The sequence below is a fragment of the Lipotes vexillifer genome, unplaced genomic scaffold, assembly GCF_000442215.2.
Source record: "Lipotes vexillifer unplaced genomic scaffold, Lipotes_vexillifer_v1.1 scaffold330, whole genome shotgun sequence".
NCBI classification, from domain to species: Eukaryota; Metazoa; Chordata; class Mammalia; order Artiodactyla; family Lipotidae; genus Lipotes; species Lipotes vexillifer.
Window position 1 is genome coordinate 1433872 of NW_006775627.1, and position 24665 is coordinate 1458536.

General features: G+C 35.6%; 1 protein-coding gene across 4 annotated transcripts in view; it reads left to right on the plus strand.

Annotated features, from left to right (window-relative positions):
- Positions 1-24665, plus strand: part of LOC103089747 (sodium channel protein type 3 subunit alpha) — an 83128-nt gene that overhangs the window by 11738 nt on the left and 46725 nt on the right. Inside the window, exons 4-12 of one of the 4 annotated variants that reach the window (XM_007450064.1) lie at positions 864-992; positions 1491-1582; positions 2784-3056; positions 3256-3319; positions 8261-8402; positions 9733-9939; positions 16403-16690; positions 22545-22892; positions 23936-24068. In XM_007450064.1, the coding sequence (XP_007450126.1) occupies positions 864-992; positions 1491-1582; positions 2784-3056; positions 3256-3319; positions 8261-8402; positions 9733-9939; positions 16403-16690; positions 22545-22892; positions 23936-24068 (1676 nt within the window). Of the gene's footprint in view, positions 1-863; positions 993-1490; positions 1583-1673; positions 1766-2783; positions 3057-3255; positions 3320-8260; positions 8403-9732; positions 9940-16402; positions 16691-22544; positions 22893-23935; positions 24069-24665 lie in introns of all 4 variants that reach the window. The other 3 variants (XM_007450067.1, XM_007450065.1, XM_007450066.1) reach the window with 3 other exon arrangements.

The following is a 24665-nucleotide window of genomic DNA, read 5'->3' on the forward strand; positions in this document are numbered from 1 at the left end:
TCTTAAGGATAAAAAGGGGAAGTAGGGCTTCCCTGGTGGCACAGTGGTTGAGAGTCCACCTGCCGATGAAGGGGACATGGGTTCGTGCCCCGGTCCGGGAAGATCCCACATGCCGCGGAGTGGCTGGGCCCGTGACCAATGGCCGCTGAGCCTGCGCATCTGGAGCCTGTGCTCCGCAACGGGAGAGGCCACAACAGTGAGAGACCCGCGTACCGCAAAATAAAAAAAAAAAAAAAAAAGGGGAAGTACATTTTCTAGATTAGACATGTAAAATATCGCCCAAAATTATTTTAATCATTAAGAAATCTGAGTGAAATATTTTATTATAAATAAACAAATCCAAGAAATGTTATCTCTAGAGCTATAATGTCCAATGAGCTATAATGTCCAATGAGCCACATGCAGCTATTGAAACTTGAAATTTGGCTAGTCTTAATTGTTGAAAGGATAACATTTTAGATATATTGGTTTAAATAAAATATAATATGCAAACTAAGTTTACTCATTCCTTCTTACTTTTTTATTTGGTTACTAGAAACTTAAAAACTACATATGTAGCTTGTATTATATTTCATTTGGACAGTGTTGCTCTAGCAGATCAAGCTTGATAAATATCCATAAAACACATGAAACTATTATTCTAAAACCTAAATATTTAAACAACATCAGATTCTTTGTGGAAGATATTATCTCTTCAGTTTAACCCTTTATTCAAGCTCATAAGATTAAACTAGCTGGGTTTTTTTGTAAGTGGAAATAAGGAACAAAGTCTTAGTGAAGTGAAAAACCACAAAAGGATAGGATTTGCTATATTTTAACAGTTCAAACGAAGCAGTTAATTTTTGTTTGGATGCTTTTCCTAGGTACACGTTCACTGGAATCTATACCTTTGAGTCACTTATAAAAATCTTGGCAAGAGGGTTTTGCTTAGAAGATTTTACATTCCTTCGTGATCCATGGAACTGGCTGGATTTCAGTGTCATTGTGATGGCGTGAGTATTTTTGAAAACATGTTAAGCTCAAAGGAATGAAAATAGTTGCAGCATAAATCAGGTAGTTGTGACATATTTTTAAAGTAGAGGTTGCTTATAAGCCAAATTAACTATATGCCTCATATATTTTGAGAATACATATTAGAATATATATTGCAAGGTAAATATATCTGGTAAATGAGCAATAAATGGAATTACCTTCATGCCATATAGCCTTCTACTTCATCAAAGTGAAGTTATTCATTGACTATAATTTAATACCACCAACTGTACTTTGATTAGTTTTGTAAACAAACTTGTTCCTATTAGTGAAAACTGCATTGAAATAAAGCAGCAATATTTTATTCCGTAAAGGCAGCTGTTAGCACATGGCACCCTGAAGTCTATAGCATTTCCATAAAACTCAAGGGGCTCTATGTGCCAATCCAAACCACTTTTCATTCTTTATTTAGTATAAATTTTTCCAAAACTATCAGTAACTCTGATTTAATTCTACAGGTATGTAACAGAATTTGTAAGCCTAGGCAATGTTTCAGCCCTTCGAACTTTCAGAGTCTTGAGAGCTCTGAAAACTATTTCTGTAATCCCAGGTAAGAAGAAACTGGTGTAAGATGGTAGGCCCCTTATATCTCCAACTTTTCTTTTGTGTTATTGTGTTTGTGTGTGAACTCCCTATTACAGATATGTGACAGAGTTTGTGGACCTGGGCAATGTCTCAGCATTGAGAACATTCAGAGTTCTCCGAGCACTGAAAACAATTTCAGTCATTCCAGGTGAGAGCTAGCTTAAACACCGAGGTTGACTTTAAATACACTGTAATAATACTGAGGTTGAAATTACACTTATAACATTAGTCTTGTTGCTTATTGTTTTTCATCTTCAAGAATGCCAAATGGGGCCTCCCTGGTGGCGCAGTGGTTGAGAGTCCGCCTGCCGATGCAGGGGACGCGGGTTCGTGCCCCGGTCCGGGAGGATCCCGCATGCCGTGGAGCGGCTGGGCCCGTAAGCCATGGCCGCTGGGCCTGCGTGTCCGGAGCCTGTGCTCCGCCACGGGAGAGGCCACAGCAGTGAGAGGCCCGCATACCGCAAAAAAAAAAAAAAAAAAAAAGAATGTCAAATGAAGTTGCATGTTTATTTATAAAGTCAGCCTTTGAGTTTAACAGAATTGCATGAGGTGTCTATAAAAAATACTGGTTTTGCTCTCTTTCTCACCCACTTTTTTTTGCATTTATGATGCAATGTTTTCTTTTTCTTACATTCTAAAAAAGCTTTGCTACCATGGCTTTACTAACTGATTTAGATTTTACCATTTACCGCGGATCTATTTTGAAAGTGGATCTCCTCTTATAAAGGAGCAAAGATTATTATTGAACAGCATGTACATGGCATAGGATTTTTATTATTTTAAAATTCCTTCCTCCTCTAAATCATTGCTACTTGGAAGCTAGTATTAAAAAATGGTTGGAGAGAAACAGCCTCATGAAACAAAATCTGAAGTGTAAAACAACTGCAAGTTTGCCTTTACACGTTCGTGGCAGCACATAAAACCACACATTAAGAAAACCTCCTGCCTAGATATTTACACCTTTATTTTAAACCTCCAGAAAGCACACTGATCATAAATAAAATCTGCTCTTCATCCATTTCCCAAACCATCTGGCTGTCCATAAAGCTTTGGTGTCTAAAGAGACAAACAATTGTTTGTGGGGAAAGAGAATGTGTATGACTATTAAGAAGACATTGTGGCTTATGACACTCTTCCTCAGCTGACCTATCCTTCTCTCTCCTCAGGTTTAAAGACCATCGTGGGTGCCCTGATCCAGTCTGTGAAGAAGCTTTCTGACGTCATGATCTTGACTGTGTTCTGTCTGAGCGTGTTTGCTCTAATTGGTCTGCAGCTATTCATGGGCAACCTGCGGAATAAATGTTTGCAATGGCCCCCAAGCAATTCTGCTTTTGAAACCAACACCACCTCCTTCTTTAATGGCACAATGAATTCAAATGGGACATTTGTTAATGTAACAATGAGCACATTTAACTGGAAGGATTACATTGAAGACGAAGGTAAGCCAAGATTGCTCCATTGTTAATCTCAGTGTTGCTGAATGAGTTTTCAACTATAAATAGTTGAGGCTGTGGGCTTGAAGCCATCTTTGTAAATTGGTGTCCACTTTGGAAATAACTGAACTAAACAAATTCTCATTTGTTCCTAATGGCAATAGGACTGATATGAAATGAAACAGTTTATTCTTTATATTAACAGGTCACTTTTATGTTTTGGATGGACAAAAAGACCCTTTACTCTGTGGAAATGGCTCAGATGCAGGGTAAGGAAAACTTTTTTCTAAAGATGTAGAACACTCTGGAAAAAAAGCAAATAGGAAAAATATACCAGGGTAGCCTTACATGTGTATAATAAAGAGTGGTACTGCCTACCTAGGAAGTACCTTCTCTGTCTTAATTGGATTGGTATCAATTCTAAACTCACAGCCATTAAAATCATCCCTTTGGGTGAAGAACTGTCATCAAGAATTTGACAGTTAGGATGTACCTGAATTATTGCTCCAAGTGTGAAGGCCCAGCATCTGTCTTGTCTGTAAACCCATCAGAGCCATTTAAGAATTACAGGGAAGGAAACATAAGATGGGTACATTTTGATTGATGTGAAGATGTATTGATGGGATAAGTTTTGCTGTGGCTAGAAATGATCCAGACTGTAACATGGTCTTCAGGGTGCAAACCCAGTTGGGAAACTGCTTTGAGAGACTTAGGTATTCTTGAAATAGCATGAAATCCTGTGTGCAAGGAAGTCACGTGGCAGATGTATGTCAAAGGCATGTTTGAGTCTGCATCTGCATATTTTACAGTTTTTTTTCACATTCCACAATAAGAGATGCTGTAATGTCTTAGCTATCCTGCTAGTCTCTCATACTTAGCATATTTTGCCAAGAGTATTATAAATTAATTTTAAATCAGGGTAGAGAGTGAATTTCTTAGAAGCCAAGGGATAGCAATAGTAAGTGACTCTTAGATCACAGAACTTATACAGAACATATTTTGAGTCATCCTAGAAAATGGGAAACTGGTGTGGTCATAAAGGTTTAAGAGGGTTACTGAAACCATATACCAGTCACAGAGATGGAATTTGGGGAAAATTTTTTTTCCTGATAGTTTTCTCAAACTTTGGTAGGAGAATATGGTGAATAAGAGCATAGGTTCTACAGTTTATGTATACCTGGGTTCAAATCCTACCTCCACCATTTAAAATCTCTTTGACCTTGGAAAAGTGTCCAAAGCTCTCTGTATTTGAGTTTATTTATTTCTAAAATGAAGAGAGTAATATCATCTCTCCCTTGGGGCTATTATGGTGATTAATTACTTAATACATATAAAGCACTTGGACTAGCACCTGGTCCATCAAAAACATTTATTGCATGTTAGCTATTGTTTTTATTATTACGGTTAAAAACCTAGATGAAATTTTGGATAAGGTTGGTTAATGCATACTTTATCCCTACTAAACCATACTAATCCCTTCCCTTTATTGAGTACCTGCTATGGGTCAGGTAATTTACATGGTAAAATTGACCGTCACTCTATTGTTAAATGTCAAATAAAATTCTAAAGAAATCTATGCAACTTCAAGACTTCCTATAAGACTATAGTCATTAAGACAATATGGTATTGGGAAATAGTAGCTATAGATCAATGAAACAGGGCAGACAGCCAAAAAAATAGACCACAAAAATGTTGTCAACTAGTTTTTGACAAAGAAAATGCAATTCAACAGAGACAGGAAAATTTTTTCAAAAAATGGTGCTAAAACAACTGGTGATCCATATGCAATAAAATGAATCTAGATACAGCTTCACACCCTACACAAAAATTAACTCAAAACTAATCATAAACCTGAAAGTAAAATACAAAATTATTAAAATTCTTTAAGAAAACATAAAATAAAAGCTACATGACTTTGGAATTTGTGATGAGTTTTTAAATGCAACCCCAATAGCACAGTCCATGAAAGAAATAATTGCTAAGTTGGACTTTATTAAAATTAAAAGCTTCTGCTCTGCAAAGACACTGTAAAGGGAGTGAAAAGACAAGCCATAGAGTGGGAAAAAGTATTTGCAAAACACATATCTGATAAAGGACTTGTATCCAAAATAAACAAAGCACCCTTAAAACTCAAAAAAAGAAAGCAAATAACCCAATTTAAAAATGGGCAAAACTCTGAACAGACACCTTACAGAAGAATATACACAGATAGCTAATATGGATATATAAAGATGCTCAACATCTTTTGTCACTAGGGAGTTGAAAGTAAAACAACAATGAGTTACTACTATATAGCTATTAGAATGACAGAAATTTTTTTAAAAAACTGAAAGTACCAACTGCTGGTGAAGATGCAGAACAGGAATTCTCGTTCATTCATCGCTGGTTGGAATGCAAAATAGTACAGCCACTTTAAAAGACAATTTGGCAGTTTCTTACAAAATAAACAGTCTTACCATACAACTCAGCAACTGCCCTACTAAATATTTAGCTAATTAATTTGAAAATTTATCTCCACACAAAATCCTGATATGAATATTTATAGCAGCTGCATTCATATTCACAAGAAACTAGAAGCAATCAAGTTATCCCTCAAGAAGTGAGTAAACAAACTGTGGTATGCTCATACAATGAAATATTACTGAGTAATAAAAAGAAATGAGCTATCAAGCCATAAAAACATTGATGAACCTTAAATGCATATTAATAAGTGAAAAAAAGCCAATCTGAAAAAGCTACATTCTGTATAATTCCAATTACATGACATTCTAAAAAAGATACACAATAGAGATGATAAAAAGATCAATGCTTTCCAGGGGTTCAGGGTAGGGCCTTGACTGGTTGATGCATAGGGGATTTTGTATGATTCTGAAATGGTGAACATTAAGCATCTGTCAAATTCATAGGACTTTACAGCACAAAGACTGAACAGTATAAGTAAAAAAAAAAATCTTATGTGAGGTTTAGGGATCCCAGGTTGAAACACAGAATGTGACAAAGGTATCTAAATATATTTTAAAATATAAAATAACCTCACTGAAGGAGGGGAATAGGTGCTAATCTAAGTAACTTTAGAAATGAATGGAGCCTGTAAGACTAAGGCAAAAGGAACTGTACTCTATTTGACAAAGTTGTTTTCCATGATAATATGGATTAACAATACTAAAACAACTATACATGTATACTGGTATTGAACAATTAAGTATATAGATAGCAGATGACAGAAGCCAGGTTTCTCACTTTTGGAGTGAAGGGTTACAGACAAGCAAAGGGAGGAGGATCAATCCAGAATGATCCCACAGTAATAAAATAAAGTTGGAGAAATGAGTATGACCATATATTTAGCTTAATCTAGGCACATGCAAAAATATATACATATGGTATTAGAAAGCAAGATCTGGGTGCTGTGTTTATTACCAAGGCAGTGTCATTGCTTGTAGGCGCTCAGCTGGCAGAGCGAGGAGATATATGTGTATACACAAACACATACACACACTTATCATGATTTCTAACGCTGTTCTTCAATAAAAGAGCAAAGGCTCCTTGGAGAAATGGCTGATTCTAGGACTGGGGCAGAAAATATAAAAGATGAGCCTGGAGCATCTTGTAGTTCCAGAATGCAAGAAAGTGCTGAAAAACAAACAAAAACAAAATACACACCTCCATGGGTTGTGGCAAAGAGATACAGGAGTCAAGTGAAAAAGCTCCCAATGGCCAAAACTGGAACAATTTGAGCAAAAAATTACAATAATTATATTATAAATATAATTGTATTATAATTCAAAGTATAAAATGAATATCCATGAGTACATACTTATATAAATAACTGATTGAATAAATAAATAAATAAATGAGAGATAATAGATAAATCTCATGCAGAAGAATTCCAAATAATTTCTGTATATACTCCACTCTTAAGAAGGTGGATCATAACTCCCTGCTCCTTATGTGTAGTCTGCACATAATGACTTTATTCCAAAGAGTGCAGTATGGAAAAAGAAGAAAAAACAAGAGTAGATTTACAGTGGAGAAACCTGACAAACACTATCTCACCTGACAAACACTATCTCAAGTCAGGTGATGAAAGTTAGCATCAACAGTGATAAGTCATACTGATAGCATGTACCCTTGATATGATGTAAGGATAATAATATTTTACGTCTGTGGTCTTCCTCCCAAAAAATCCATAACCTCAATATCTAATCATGAGAAAAACATCAGACAAATCCCAACTGAAAGATATTCTTCAAAATACCTGACCAGTATTCCTCAAAAATGTCAAGGTAATCAGAAACAAGGAAAAGTCTGATAAACTGTCACAGCCAAGAGGAGCCTAATGAGACATGATGACTAAATGTAATGTGCATCCTGGATGGGATCCTGGAACATAAAAAGGATATTAGGGAAAAACGGAGAAAATATGACTAAATTATGGACTTTGGTTAATAATGATATATCAATTTTTTTTTTTTTTTTGCGATATGTGGGCCTCTCACTGTTGTGGCCTCTCCCGTTGCGGAGCACAGGCTCCGGACGCACAGGCTCAGCGGCCATGGCTCACAGGCCCAGCCACTCCACGGCATGTGGGATCTTCCCGGACCGGGGCACGAACCTGTGTCCCCTGCATCAGCAGGCGGGCTCCCAACCACTGCGCCACCAGGGAAGCCCAATAATAATATATCAATATTGACTGAAATGTACCATACCAACATAAGATGTTAATTATATGGGAAACTAGGCATGGGATAAATGGAAAGTCTCTGTACTCTCTTTGCAATTTTTCTGCATATCTAAAATTATTCTAAAATATAAGTTTTATTTTAGGAATTTTTATAGAAGTGACTAATGAAGTAACTCATTAAGTTGTTCGCTACCTTTTGGTTGTTTTCTGACTTTTCATTTTTAATCATTGATTCTTGCTACTTTGAAAAGAAAGGTGTCAGAGGCAAAAAAATGTGTGGTTGCTGCCTCTCTGCCATTCTAAATGTCTATAAATGATTCCTCACACCTAAGTTTTCTATTGATTTTCCTAATAAATTTCATCTGATAACAGTTTCACTGTGAGCAATTATCTAAAGTGTTCTGGAAATGAAGGCAAGCAAATTCATCACAGACAGCAACTCTGGGTTTTGACAATTCCTATAAATTAATATGGATTGAAATAGCTATAATTGCTCTGCTGACCCCAGCTCCATTTCTCTCTCATGCAGCCAGTGTCCGGAAGGATACATCTGTGTGAAGGCTGGTCGAAACCCCAACTATGGCTACACAAGCTTCGACACTTTTAGCTGGGCTTTCTTGTCTCTATTTCGACTCATGACTCAAGACTACTGGGAGAACCTTTACCAGCTGGTAAGTGTATTAGTCCCTTTGGGTTGCTATAACAAAATGCCGTAACAGAAATACATTTCTCATAGTTCTGGAGGCTGGGGAGTCCAAGATCAAGACACCAGCATGATCGCATTCTGACAAGAGCCCTCTTCCCGGTTCATAAGCTGACATCTTGCTGTGTCATCACCCAGAGGAAGGGGTTAGGGATCTCTCTGGAGTCTCTTTTTATTAGGCACTCTTTTTATTAGCCGATTCATGCGGGCTCCACTCTCATGACCTAAGCACCTCCCAGAGGCCACACCTTCTAATAGCATCACAATGGGCATTAGGATTTCAACATACGAATTTGGTGGACACACACACACACACACACACACACACACACACACACACATTCAGAGCACAGCAGAAAGGTTCAAACTAACATGCATGAAATTTAAATTTATGAACATATATGAAATGACTAGTATAGATATTTGTTTATAATACTCTAGAATACAGAAAAGGGTACAGCATAAAGCAAGTGTGCCTAGGATCCCAACTGTTCATTCAGTCAGTACATGTATATTGAGATTCTTCGATGACAAGCATTCTGCTAGGGGCTATGGAGGATGCAGAGAATGTTCATGACTTTGAGTTTATAATATAGTTGTGGATTTAACAAGAACATGTGGAAAGATTTCGAAACTCAATTATTTAAAAATTTCAAATTAAACCTAAGGTTAATTGGAGCTAGAAGAGGAGGGAAGAAAGATGTTATCTCTAGATGATGTGGAGAGTAGTAACTCCATTGAAAGGAATTAAAAATAGTGTCCTGGGGCTTCCCTGGTGGCGCAGTGGTTGAGAGTCCGCCTGCCGATGCAGGGGAGGCGGGTTCGTGCCCCGGTCCGGGAAGATCCCTCGTGCCGCGGAGCGGCTGGGCCCGTCAGCCGTGGCCGCTGGGCCTGCGCGTCCGGAGCCTGTGCCCTGCAGCGGGAGAGGCCACAGCAGTGAGAGGCCCGTGTGCCGCAAAAAAAAAAAAAAAATAGTGTCCTTACCTGTAATATTGCCCCACATTATAGACTCTAAGAAAAGCATTTTAGTAGTGCTCAAATACATATCCAGTATATACTAATTTGAAATGTGTATGCTTACATCAAATGACACTACAATCAAGCCTCAAATAATTTAACTATTATTTGTGTGTCTGTTTGTGTGTGTGTGTGCATTTTAACACCAAATAAAATCTTGGTCAAAATACATTGAATGCTAAAAAGCGTTTGTCTTCTGACTGTCTAATGATGCTAATCTGATCTTTATTTGGGGACATTTTATAAAATATTGTTGAAATTTATCTCTTTTTTTTCCCTAGACGTTACGTGCTGCTGGAAAAACATACATGATATTTTTTGTCCTGGTGATTTTCTTGGGCTCTTTTTATTTGGTGAATTTGATCCTGGCTGTGGTAGCCATGGCCTATGAAGAACAGAATCAGGCCACCTTAGAAGAGGCAGAACAGAAAGAGGCTGAATTTCAGCAAATGCTCGAACAGATTAAAAAGCAACAGGAAGAAGCTCAGGTACTAAGTGATAATAAGCAAAGCTGCTTTATTGTTATTATTATCATTGTTATTATTATTTAGTTTTAAGTAGGAATATTGTTGTACCATAGAGGTCAAACTGGAACTGGCTTTTCATTTGGCATACAGGCATTGTCATTAGAAAAGAGAAAGCTATTCAAACATAAAATTGTTTCCTAAGTTAGAGTCAGAGTAGCTTTTTAGATATTATAGATAAAGAAATTAGCTCATGGTAGAAAACATATTCAGAATAAGGTTAACTATGCAATTGTCACATGAAAACTCAGGGGAGATTTTGATTTTCAGCTTAATGTAGAAAAGATACATAATGGATATTTCCAACTATTCCTGTTTTACCCCTAATTACAACATTTGAAGTTTTATTCTATAGTTGATTGATCTCAAATGTGAACAAGAAAACTTTATGCATACCTAACTTTAACCATTCTTTGGAATTTCTATAGCACAACAGGATATCAGGAAGGCATCTGCTATTAGATTCCGACTTTAAATTCTCATTAATATTAAAGGACGTTTGGGCTAGGGCCATAGTAAATGGGGCATTCATGTCTTGAGGAAAAGAGAGAGAAAAACAGTACTTGATTTAAAGAAAAAAACATAAATTGAAGGTGAAAGTCATGGGAAGACAAAGCGAAATCCGATTCACTTCAGCGAGAATTATAGATCCTCTACGTCTTCACCAACATTTGGTATGATCAGTCTTATGAACCATTCTACTAGGTATTTCATTGATGTCTTATTTTGCATTTTCTTAATTATTAAGGAATCTGAGCATCTTTTCATGTTTTTATTTTCTATCTGTAGAGCTTCTATTGTAAAGTGGATATTCAAATATTATGCCCATTTTTTAGCTGGGTTGTTTGTTTTCTTGAGTTTGAGTAGTTTTAATATATAAATGAAATAAGTCCTTTAGTCCTTCATGATATCTATGCTTTGCAAATATTTTCTCCCAGTCTGTAATTTGTCTTTCATTCTCCTAACTGTACTTTTCCGAGGTAAGAGTTTTTAACTTTGATGAAGTACAGTTTATCAAACTTTTTTTTCTGTTTCTTTGATCATGATTTTGGTGTTGCATCTAAGAAATTTCTGCCAAATCAAAATCACAAATATTTTCTCCTAATTTTTCTTCTGAAATTTTTATAGTTTTATGTTTTGTATTTAGGTCAATGACCCATTTTAAGTTAATTTTTGTGTAAGGTGGTGTGATTTATGTGTTGAGGATTTTTTGGCATATGGATATCTAATTATTCCAGCACCACTTGTTGAACGAAATATCTTTACTCCACTAAACAGCCACTGAACCTTTGTCAAAAATCAATTGTCCATATGTGAGTGAGTCTATTTCTGGATTCTATCCTATTCAATTGATTTGTTTGCTTCTCTTTTTTTTTTTTTTTTTTTTTTTTTGCCGTATGTGGGCCTCTCACTGTTGTGGCCTCTCCCATTGTGGAGCACAGGCTCCGGACGAGCAGGCTCAACGGCCATGGCTCACGGGCCCAGCCGCTCCACGGCATGTGGGATCCTCCCAGACCGGGGCACGAACCCGTATCCCCTGCATCGGCAGGCGGACTCTCAACCACTGCGCCACCAGGGAAGCCCTGTTTGCTTCTCTTTATACCAAAACTGCACTCTCTTAATCACTGTAGCTATTTAATAGCTACAGTCTTGAAATCAGATAGTCTTTTTCAAGACTGTTTTGACTATTCCAGGTCAAATATATTTTAAAAATGTATAGCTTCATATGAGTTTTAGAATCAGCTTGTCAATTCAGTATGGATAGTTTCTATTGTTATGTCTTCAAATTTATCATCTTTTCTCCTGCAACACTGGATTTGCCATTAATCCCATCCACTGTATTTTTCATCTCAGACATTATAGTTTTCATCTCTAAAAGCTTGATCTGCATCTCTTTTATATCTCCCACACAGCTAACATTTTGAACATACACAATACAGTTACAATAACTGTTTAGCATCCTAAAGTCCTTGTCTGCTAATTCTAACATCTGTGTCAGATCTTGGTCAATTTTCATAATTTATTCTTCATTTTTGGTTATATATTCCTGATTTTTTTGGCATTTCTGACAATCTTCAATTAAATTCCAGACGTCTGAAACTTTACCTTTTGGGGTGCTGGATATTGTTGTATTCCTATAAAAATTCTCAATCCTTGTTTGGGAGCATAGTTAAATTACAGTTTGATCCTTTTGATCTTCAAATCTTTGAAGATTTGTTAGGTAGAACTTAGAATTTTATCTAAGGCTAATTATTCCCTACTACTAAGTGAAAATCCTCCTGAAAATTCTACCCAATGGCCCATTCATACAGTGTCTTCAAAACCATTGTTACATGTATTTAGTCTGTTTTAGTGGTTGTTTCAGAGGAAGAGCAAATCTGAGCTGTTACTATATCTTGATCAGAAGCAGAAGTCCAAATAACTTTTGTGCATAGTGATTTTTTTCAGATGGATGTTTCCAAATATTTGAAGCATTATTCGAACGTCAGTAAATCCTTGGAATCTTCGTCTTACCATTGGGTACAGAGCAGTATATGGTTATAGTTTACTGATTTTATAAGAAAAGCCATAAACAAATTTGGTGATACTTGAAAATCCTATAAAGTATACAACATGCCTGCCATAAATTTCTATATTTCAAGTATCTAAGAGTTTATTCCAGATCACTACAAATAAAACACATTTGTAAGATAATGAAATAAGATAGTTATTTGCAGGGCAAAGAATTTCTTCATTTCAAAGCTTAAATAAATGTTATAGGAAATAATATACATGTATACATATAGATAGATAATGCACAGTTGTATTTTAAAGCATTGGATTATTCTATTATCATTTATAAAAACAGACAAAGCGATGTGCTTGAGAATATTAAACAGACACACAGTACAGGGGTAAGAATGTACTCTGAAATTCAGCCACTTTAGGGAAAATATGGCATCAATTAAAAGAGTACAATCTTTTAAATTTAGCAGTAAAAGTGCACTATGTCTAACAGAAGTTTAAAGAACTTAATTATCTCTATCCTAATTAGGTCAGCTAAAAAAATGTCGGTTCTCTTCACTTAAAAGTCAGTTATTGGATTACAGTGATCAAATCATGATTTGACTCAACTTTAGCTTCATACATAAAAAAAATTTAAACTGATTCCAGGGTATCTTATCCCAGTGTTTTAATATTGACTGGGATGGCACAGGCCTAAGTTAATTTTATTTCCTTATTGACAATGCAGTTGACAATGACCAATAAATAGCCAGTGTTGAAGGAGAGGAGGGAGTGGAAGCAGGTGGCGGGGGGGACTTAGTCCACCCATGAGATCACTGGTGCTCCAGTGTAATGCGCGTCTTGCTAACCACCTTTGACTCTTCAAAAGCTACTATCTAGCTAATGACTTCATGAAGCCTAGCATCATTTCCATTTTTATTTAATAACTGTTGAAGGACCTCCTAGTGCTAGTCATTGTTTAGACATGAAAAAAAATTTTCATATTCAGCTCAGTGGATTCACAAACCAAGTACAACTTTAAAAGACAGAGAGAGAAAAGCCAACAAAGAAAGAAATGTCTTGTCCTATACTGTCATATTTGTGTTTGGCATTTAATTTGTGATCTTTAAACGTCTAATAGTGCCCAACATAGCATATTCCATAGCAGTATATATTGGTCTGATAGGAAAAATTTAGGAGTAAGCTTTGGGACAAAATTAGAAATAGTGGCATTTAAGAGATCCAATATAATTAGGGGTAGAATTGTAATAAGTATAGTTAATGTCTTGTAGTTTTAAAATGGGATTTTAAAACTGGATCTTATGTTTACAGTGAAGTATAATCACACATCGTCATGTGGTTTTATTTTTTAAGGACACACAGATACAGTAAGATATAGAGTCCGTTTTGAATCACACAGAAATGATATAAGAAAAGGCAAATGTTATTCCCTGTGGAAATATTAGCACATATTTGTTATTTGTTACAAGAGGAATTCAGCAAGCCAGTTGTGAAAGTAACCCTATTAGTCTAAGTAAACAGGACACTGGCCATGTCACAGAGCTGGGTATAAACAGGTACACAGACATGGGAGGTGACAGGAAACATCTGCCTTTGAAAGGGAATTGGCAAATCCTTGGAAGTGGAACAAGTGACAAATTTGAGTTAACGAGTGACACAGAAAATGTGTTGTGTTGGGAGGTTACCGTTGTTGCCTTACAAATCTGGTTTTGAGTTACTCCAACTGTTACCCATGATAGGTAGGGAAATCATGTCTTATGCAAAACAAATTCCGGAAGTGATTTAAATGAACTGAGTTTCAGAATTATGGCCAGGGAATATTACCACCACTTCCACGTCCTTTGTTCCTGACGACAAACAAGCCAATAAATTATTAGCACTATGTGTTGTGTGTTTCTGCCTATACAAAATGGAAAGGAGAATTGACTTTATTTGGATAAAAAGAAATATATATATATATTCATTCTTTCAAGGAGTGGTGTATATTATGTATCTCCTATGTATCAAGCAGTATGCAACTATATTTAACTTGCTACAGATTAGTACTTCATTTATCCACTTTATTTTACACATTTATATTAAACATTCATATTTATAAAGGGCCCTTAATATTTCTCATCTTTCATTACTGATGATATTAAAAGTGATACTGATGATCAAGAATTCAATAAAATAATCTGGTTATCTGATTATATGCAATTCTATAAGTTCTGAATTAAAGTTTCATTTAAATGTTAGGCATTGTCCTATATTGAGTCTTAGATCTGGGTTTCCATGATGAATATAGTATTCAATATAAACATTTTATGTGTTGCTTAGCCTAACACACATATTTAGTACTATATGTAATGCTATAGTTCCCATCCCTGGGGTCATGTTAATCTCAGAGAATTTGTATCACAGCACCTTTAGTTTTAAACCTTTTTTAAAATCTTTAGTTGAGATGAGATTCAGAAATGGAAGCTACTTAGAAAGGTTTGCTTCTCAAGGAGAAGGAAACATAAAGCACAACATGTTGTCAAAGCATTCAATATGAGTTTTATCTTCTCTTCTAAAATACATTTCTATTATACAGACCATTCTGACACATAGTTTTTATGAGATCTTAAAAAGTCAAGTCTAAGTATGTCTTGTTCTTCCCCCACCCTCACTCAGTGTCTAAGACAACTGACAGCACGATGTCTTTTTTCGCCTTAATTCACCAAATATTTACTGAGTCTTTTTTTATGTCAGGAGACAGAAGAGGCAATGTGCACACAGACACACACACACACACACACACACACACACACAAACACACACAAATGACAGAATTCCTAACTAGCTTAGAGTCTAAGTGGAGAAGATAGAACAAAATGGTAGCTATATTAGACTTGTTTGTATTCGGTAATGACATATGTAAAGAGTTGAACCAATATTCTCATAATTTAATCATTTATGTTTATAAACAGGAATATACTTAATGAGAACTCAGCTTTGAGTTTCATATCTTCTCCAGTTTGGTTAGATCAATTCCCATCTAAAACTACTATTCATATAAATAAAAATACAAAACATCTGGCATGCCATGTTTCACCTCAGACCTGCTGTGTTTCTTTAGTAGGTACAGAAATTCAAAATGCTTAAGTATATTTAGTGATGAAATATGAAAAGAAAGTATTTCAAGAAGTACTCATAATCCCTTGAATGATTATTTCAGGTACTTACTGACTGATATGTTAATAATTTGTTACTATTTATAATAATAATAAATAATATATAAACGTTTAAAATTTAAAGCTAAAAGTGCTATCTAATAAATTAATCATGTTAAACTGTGAGATTAATATGACCCCAGGAATGGGAACAATAACACTGAATGTGATTCAGATAAAGGAAGAGGATCAACTAGCCAATACATTCCCACTACTCCCATCTAGAGGTAAAAGAGTAGACACTTTAAATGCTTTGAGTTCACAAAAAAAGAAAAGAAAAAGACTTTTGCCCTAGATTTAGAAGGAAAAAATACCACTAGGTTGTTCACAATCACAAGTGGGAGGAATAAACCAATGGATGGAATTGGAATAGTAATCAGACCAAGAACCACCACTTAGAGAACATTTGCTTTTAAAGTGTAGAAGATATTTTTAAGAGAGCAGTTGTTCCCTGAAATGAAGCTAATCTCAACAGAGTTTTTAAAAAAAGACTCTTCAGAAGATGTGCCAAACCAGACTTTTCTAGTCTTAATGCATAAACTAACGTATTGCTTTATACTATTTAAAATTGTCATTATTAAGTAAACTCTCTTGTAGTAAAACACAATGAAATGACCAGAAGACATCATTTTCACATATAGTTAATAGTCTTAAATAGCAACATTTGTATCACATTCAACTGTTCCAAAGTTGTATGTTCTAAATAATGCCTGGTTTTGTTTAAACAGGCAGTTGCAGCAGCATCAGCTGCTTCAAGAGATTTCAGTGGAATAGGTGGGTTAGGAGAGCTCTTAGAAAGCTCTTCAGAAGCATCAAAATTAAGCTCTAAAAGTGCTAAGGAGTGGAGGAACCGAAGAAAGAAAAGAAGACAGAGGGAGCATCTTGAAGGAAACAAAGGAGCGGGAAACAGGTTTCCCAAATCTGCATCTGAGGATAGTGTCAAAAGAAGAAGCTTCCTTTTCTCCACGGATGGAAATCGACTGACTAGTGACAAGAAATTCTACTCCCCTCATCAGGTATGGTTTTCTACTAAGTGCTCCAGTTTGTTTTGTCATTGTTGTATTTTGGTATATTTTTTGTAATACCTGATTTAAATGAGGGGCGGGGAACTAACATTTAATACGATTATTTAAATTTATACCCTAAATTGTCTTTAAAAAGGACTTTTATTAAATCATTAATAACTTTCATTTTAAGGTAATCAGTTTTAAGCATTGCACTATTTTGAGACCATTTTCTTAATCAGCTTTTTTAGGAGTTGGGGGAGTGAAAGCTATCTATCAGACTTTTTTCTTCAGTGAGACAGTGTTGTAATCCCTTGTTTACCTTTTCCATTTTGAGACCTCAGATGAACCTACTTTTTTTGCATATGGGTTTCTGCCTTTATTATCTGAGGTTGTGATGCAAGATATGTATGAATTTTGAAAAGAAATGTCTCTGGATTTTTGCTTTTATCTTTTTTTAAAATAAATTTATTTATTTAATTTATTTATTTTTGTTTGCATTGGGTCTTTATTGCCGCACGTGGGCTTTCTCTTGTTGCAGCGAGCGAGGGCTACTCTTCATTAGGGCGCATGGGCTTCTCATTACAGTGGCTTCTCTTGTTGCGGAGCTCAGGCTCTAGGCACGTGGGCTTCAGTAGTTGTGGTATGTGGGCTCAGTAGTTGTGGTGCACAGGCTTAGTTGCTCCGCAGCATGTGGGATCTTCCTGGACCAGGGCTCGAACCTGTGTCCCCTGCATTGGCAGGCAGACTCCCAACCACTGTGCCACCAGGGAAGCCCTGCTTTCATCTTTTGATATGACAACTGTACTGTCATGAGCTTCCATTATGCTGATATGGTGTCATGCCTTGATACATTAGAATGAAGTTATGACCTAAATGCTCTCGAAGAGAACTAAATTAAAGACAGTCTGTTTTTGCTCTGATTTAATGCCAAGTACCCAATTCTTCAGCATATTTTCAAGTCAAAGAGGGAAAATAGTTTCAACTCTTTGTTTATAAGTTTTATCAGTTGCATAATGAAGAGTAAATAGTTATGAAATCTATGATAAGTACAATTATGGCTTTGAACCCTATCTGGTTCCATTAGAATTTCATGGGCTATGAATTATTAACTCTTCTAATTATATTAATATGGGTCAGAATCATGTCCTAAAGATAATGCTTTGAGAGACACACTATATAATTAAGTTAAATCAAAAAACTGTACATCATCCAAGGGGTCTTATAAAAAACAAATATTTTTGAAAAAATGGAGTGATAAGCACAAAATTCAGTAGTGTTTAGCTCTTGGCTGAGGAAAATGCATATGCTAGTTAACAATGGGTGTTTATTTTATAGTTTATATTGAATATGTAAGTAAGAATTTTAAAAAGAAATAAACTCTATATTAATAACTTATAACTTGAATTCTCATATTAGGACAAAATATATATACACACATAAAAATTTATAAGACAAAAACCATTTCCGTACAGATAATGCCAGTGTCAAGAGATCCAACTATTACCTTGCATAGTACAAATATAAAGTATGGTATTACATGAGTATAATACATTTGGGATTAACTTGAGGCTCAATAGGCCAAGTTAATTTCTCAGATTAGATTTTTTGGCTTAAACTTCCTAATATTTTAGCATTATTAAGACTATTAGGAGTCATTAAGATTAGGAATATTTGACATTATAGCATAATGATTGAAGGCTTATATTCATATCTCCACTCCAAATTAGTTCTGTGACCTTGTTTGAGTCACTTGTACTTTGTAAAATTTCTGTAAAATGGGGTAATAATGTCTACCTTAAAGAGCTGTGGGTTCTTAAAGAGTTCTATATATTAAGCAATATATAGAAACCCTATGTGACAAATAGTAGAGCTCTTAAGTTAAAATGGGTCATTGAATTACAAATTAGGGAAACTAAAATTTTTTGAGTAGTTTCAGTTATCACAAATGTATACACATAGTAGTAATAATTACATGAACATATTTAGGTGTTTTGAAAATAGCACTATTTCCATCATTGTTTCATCATATAATGCTCAAATAAAAGCTTGTGGATTAGTTCACTCAGCCAAAAGCTTGTGGATCAGTTCACTCAGCCAATCCACATTGATCACCTACTATGTGGAAGAAAGAGTTCTAGAAAAAAATCTCAATGAACAAAACAATATAATTCACTGACCTCATGGAACTTTATACTAAAGGAAGAGATAGACAATAAACAAGATAAGTAAGTTATAGACTATGTCAGAAAGTGATAAGTGCTATGGAAAAAAAAATAAAGCGGGAAAAGGGGATTAGGAACACTAACCGGTGGTAAAAAAAAAAAAAGAATTTAAATAGGGTGGGTTGGGAAGCCCTCACTGTAAAGGAGAAATCTCAGCAAAGATTTCGAGGAGGCAAGGGGAGAGGCTATCTCATCAAAGAGCATTTCAGGCTCACTGAAGAGCAAGTGTAAGGCCCTGATGTGCTAATATGCCCAGAATGTTCAAGAAGCAGCTGGAAGACCTCTGTTGAGTGAACCACAGAGAGGGAACAGCACAGGGAAGTTAGCTGAAAGCCAGAGTTTAAATACTAAAAACAGAATTGGCATATACATACGTTATATGTAGTTCATTTCATATTTGTAAATAGACAGATAGTGACATACGTAGATAGGTAGGTAGGTAGATAGGGAGAGAGAGAAAGAGAAGATAGGATGATAGATAGATAGATAGATAGATGAAATAGATAGTAGATGTTGCAAAAGAAAAAGAAATCGCCTATTAGCATTGATAGTTACATATCCCAGTAAAGACAGGCAGAGAGCATCACCACAACTCACAAGCAAAAATATACCAGAAGCACTTTACAGTGTCTGGTTGTATAAACAAACTCTCTAAAAGGTAAGAGAATCAGTGGAGGTAGTGGGGATAGGAAGCGTAAGATGGACATGGCATAATGTTCGACACAAACATATCTTCTAACAATGTTAAGGCCAAGAAGCCATAAATAATGGGTACCCTGTCCTCTACTAACATAAACTTCACATGTTATTTTATATTTATTATATTATTTTATTCTTAAATAGATAATACATGTTCCTAGACAGCATGAAAAAGTACTTAAAGGCATACAATGGAAAGTGAATCCCCCCAAAGATTTTATCTATGTTGTCTGGACATGAGGAGACTATTTTAAACCAGAAGCTTTATAGCTAGAACCAAGTGTAGTTGTTGACTTATTGAAAACACTGATAAACTACATATATTTAACTTGAAATGCTATTAAGTGAGTATTTCCAACAAATACTCACTTTACATGCTCCTACTAGAACATCTTCAAATCCCCTGCATCTTCCATTTTGACATCCCATTCCACTTCAGGTTCAGTCCCTACATGCAGGATTGTGTCTTACACACCTAAATTCTTCTATTTTCCCTTTTGTTACTGAAAATTAAGTAAAAGAGTTCAGATTTACCTTCTTGGAACAAGGCAAAAAAAAAAAAAAAGATGCCTGGAATTTATATTTTGGCATGCCTGAGGCAAAGAAAGATGGCCTTTAGGTCCTTAAAACATAAAAGCTTGTTTTCCGTAGAGAAAGGGCTGCCACAGCTGTGGGTATTCCCTCCACTCTGCTGCATCTTCTAGTGTGTTATTTTTGGTTTATTTTCTCTCAGTACTATTTTTGCTATCTTCTTTTCTCAGTCTCTGTTGCCTTGAAAGCTGTGCTCACACCCATTATTATACTTTCCAAAGAGTGAACAGAAGTTTCAAATAAACCCAAGGATCTGGAACGCCTTTGAAAACAGCCTGACATAAAAACATGCAAATTAAAGGCATGTACCAGATACGTTATGGATGTACACACATACCACATACTCCCAACCAGTACTGTGTATACAGATTTTCAGTTTCAGTATTTTCAGTATTCTAACACAGGTATATTAAGATGATTGTATTGAACCATCCTAGGAATTAATGTAAGACAATGTTGGTATTCCTCTTAGTGTAGGGTGAGGTCCGCCTGCATTAGAATCACCTAGAATGTATGTTGAATACTCAGATTCCAGAGTCCTACCCCCTGTTTACTGAATCCCAATTCCAAAAAGCTGGGACCTAAAAATACACACTAAGGTTTCAAATATGAGTCTGAACATACAAATATTATATTGATAATTTAAATTGAGTCTGAAGAGATTAAAAACATTACCATTCCCTATTACTGAGGGCTGAATTAATGTCTTCACAATGTCTAATTTCTTGGTCACATGGATGACTGGAAAATCAGTCTAACTACCGTCTGACATTGGGTAAACAAACCTGCTGCATGAACTGAGTATCACATACACACAGTCTCAGGCTAGATAAGCTGGGCAGTCAATAATTCCTGTGAATGTTTCTAACCAAATCCAAAGCAATAGCACATTTCTCAATGAATAGCATCTTTCCAGAACATCACTGAGACAGACGGCAAAAAGATTATTCTAGTGCTTTGCAGGCAGGGAAAAGCCATAAAAATAAAACTAAAAATGGGGCCTAAGAAAATCAGCATGACCTAATTAGGCAGAGGGACCAAAAATAAATTTGAGGGAGTCTGCCTTTCTTACATTTTTTTCCACTAGAATTATTTTCTTTGGTTTTACACCGAAGCTTGGAGGAAGAAAGGGAAAGTCCAGGCATGTTTCCTGCTGGCATATGGATATGTATGCATATGTATGTGTATGTATGTATATATGTTACCCTGGCTATGCAGAGAGATAGAACAGACCATGAGAAACCGCTGGGGGTGGGAGGGGAATATTGGAAATGTCATTGTTAATGAGGAAGGTAGTAAACAAAGATTCTGTAAGAGAATAGAGATGTTTTTGAAAACTCACCAAGGCTAAAATAAACACAGAATTATTTGATGCTGCTGATTTAAAGCCCATTGAAAAAGTGGAAGAAGGGGCTTCATGCTAAACCCTCATTTTCAAGTACCAGAAACTGTTTGCTTGATTTATTCACAAACAAATATAATTTTAAAAGTTTCTGAATCATCCAGTTCCTTTTAAAAAAATTAAATTGAGATTAGAAGGATAAGCTGTCTTCTACATCACCCTTATTGGTAAAGTCATGTATAAATGTCTTACTTTTTTAAGGCAGTGTTAAATTTTAAGTAAGAATAGTAATTTATACAGCAATTTAGGCATTCTCTCTGTTGCGTTTGCTATGACATATATTCCCTCAAAACAGGTGAATCATTAGTAGCCATTTGGGAAACTGTTAGCAAATTTAGAAGACAGCATCATAGGTTAAGTTTTGTGACTTTTATGCCCATGTGGATAGAGACAAGCAAGTCCAGAAAAAAAAGAGCAATTTCCTTTTAGAACTCAAAATAAGAGAATGGAGAGATAATGGTTTTGTTTTTAAATCATTATCCAAAAGTAACATATTTGGTACAAATATTTTAAATTTAAGCCAACAGTCTCACTTGAACCATAATTTGTTTTCCAAGTTGTGTGCCCTTTCAGACCATAGCATTTAGGAGTGAAAGCCACCTACCAAAAAGAATCATTTGTCCTCTCCAGCATCAGGTTCTGCTCCTAGAATATTACAGTAACAAAATCCACCTCACAGTACTAGAGTGAAGATTAAATGAAGTGGTCACGCACTTAGTAGATTGCATATCAGAATTCTTAATCAGAAAAACTACTCTTTTATACTTAAATTTGCATTGTGGTCTTTAATAAAAATATCAAAACATATGTGTTCTCTGTAAACTTGATTACCTGTGTTTAAGAGCAAGACTATTCTAACCCAAAAGCAAATAGATTCTGTAATATTAAGACTTTTATTAAATAGTTGTGTCCCCCATCCCAATTCCTTTCTTCCTTGCTCTCTCCTCAGTCTCTATTAAGTATCCGTGGCTCCCTGTTTTCCCCACGACGCAATAGCAAAACGAGTATTTTCAGCTTCAGAGGTCGGGCAAAGGATATTGGTTCTGAAAATGACTTTGCTGATGATGAACACAGTACATTTGAAGACAGCGAGAGCAGGAGAGACTCACTGTTTGTGCCACACAGACATGGAGAGCGACGCAACAGTAACGTTAGTCAGGCCAGTATGTCATCCAGGATGGTGCCAGGGCTTCCAGCAAATGGGAAGATGCACAGCACTGTGGATTGCAATGGTGTGGTTTCCTTGGTGGGTGGACCATCAGCTCTAACCTCACCTACTGGACAACTTCCACCAGAGGTGATAATAGATAATAAATTAGCTCAACTGACATTATATACCAATTTAAAATAACCAAGGCCTGGGCATTTTAGCCTGTTATACCATCCTGCTTCCCCAAAATGAAAGTCCTTAAAAATAATATATGATTTATTGAATGGAAAACAATAGGATCTTTAGAACCAACTGAATTGTGTGGGACCATTAACTTCCAAATGCTTTAGGTTAAAAGAGCCCAGTTTTTAGAGACTGGGATGAAACTCGTATCTGCAAATTCAGTAGACCTACCAGCACAAAATAATGGGCGCTTTGACAACCAAATTGCTATTATAGATGTTTGTCGACCCAGAATTGTATAATAATCTATTCATATTCTGGAAATTTCATATACTTAAAATTAAATATTGTAATGACCAATATATTGATAATGGGCACTTTTCATACAACTGTCAATATTACAGTGACTCTAAAATGTTTTGATGTCTATTAAATGACTCTAAAGTGTTTTGATTTCTTATAGGATGGCATATAGAAATAACTAAAGAAATCTCAGGAAAGCACACACATTTCATTGTACATCTGTGTTTGTGCATGGAAAAAAATTGGCCCATATATGTCAATATTTTCAGTATAGCCTCAAAGATAATAATTCGGCCTTAAGACTATATAATACTATTATTTGTTTTGGGGGAAGATTGATCTGATTATTAATCATTGAGATAAGTTAAAATTCCTTGCATTTGAATGAAATGGAATAATATATGACTTTGGCATGCTTATGAAAATTTTCCCTGAAAATTCCAACAGGTAAACTAAAATATTTCTGCAACGTAATTGCCTTATATAATTGCATCCAACTAGTAAATTCTTGTTTTAACCCTTTAGGGTACCACCTGTGATTTTTTTAAGTATTTATAACTTAATAATAAATTTAGTATTTTACTATTACTTGAAAATTGTTACTTGGGAAAACTGCACGTAGCATGCCTTTCCAGAGAAATGCTACGTTGTGTTGTATTATTCATTGAAAAGGGTGGTTTGAGCCAGCAGTGTTTGGTTTGCAGGGTACCACCACTGAAACAGAAGTCAGAAAGAGAAGACTAAGTTCTTACCAGATTTCAATGGAGATGCTAGAGGATTCCTCCGGAAGACAAAGAGCCATGAGCATAGCCAGCATCCTGACTAACACAATGGAGGGTAAGAAGAAGGTCATGGGATAGTCAGCTTCCTATGATTATATACTTTATGGAACTATTATTATTTATTCCCATAGAATTACGAAAGTCAGTTACCCAAGATCAAAACTGTATAATAGACCTAAGTAGATAATATATGGAATACACTATTATCACACTGATTACAAAAACTAATATTGTCCTTATTTCTTTTTGATTCTGGTTCTCAACTGAAGAGCGATATTTCACCACTTGATACCTCATCAGTGAGGATTTATCCTTATGTTATATTATCCTTAAGCAATTAGAGTATAAACTTGCCTTTTTAAGTTTTAGAAGCACAAGGAAACATCTCTTTCAAGCTTCAATCTGTTGTCCAGGCATGGAGGTAGTGATGGGTTGGGGAGGCATATGAATGAGTTGGAGGAATCAAAACCTGTGCTCCACTTCGACAGGGACCCTAAAAAAAGATTTTTTCCTCCATCTTCCACATACACAGAAACCATTACATTCCTCCAATGAACAGCTGACACAAATATTTGTTGATTTTGATACACAGGAATGGGCAGCAACTATTACTTCCTTGTTCATTCATTAAGACCCCATTTCTTCAAGTTTG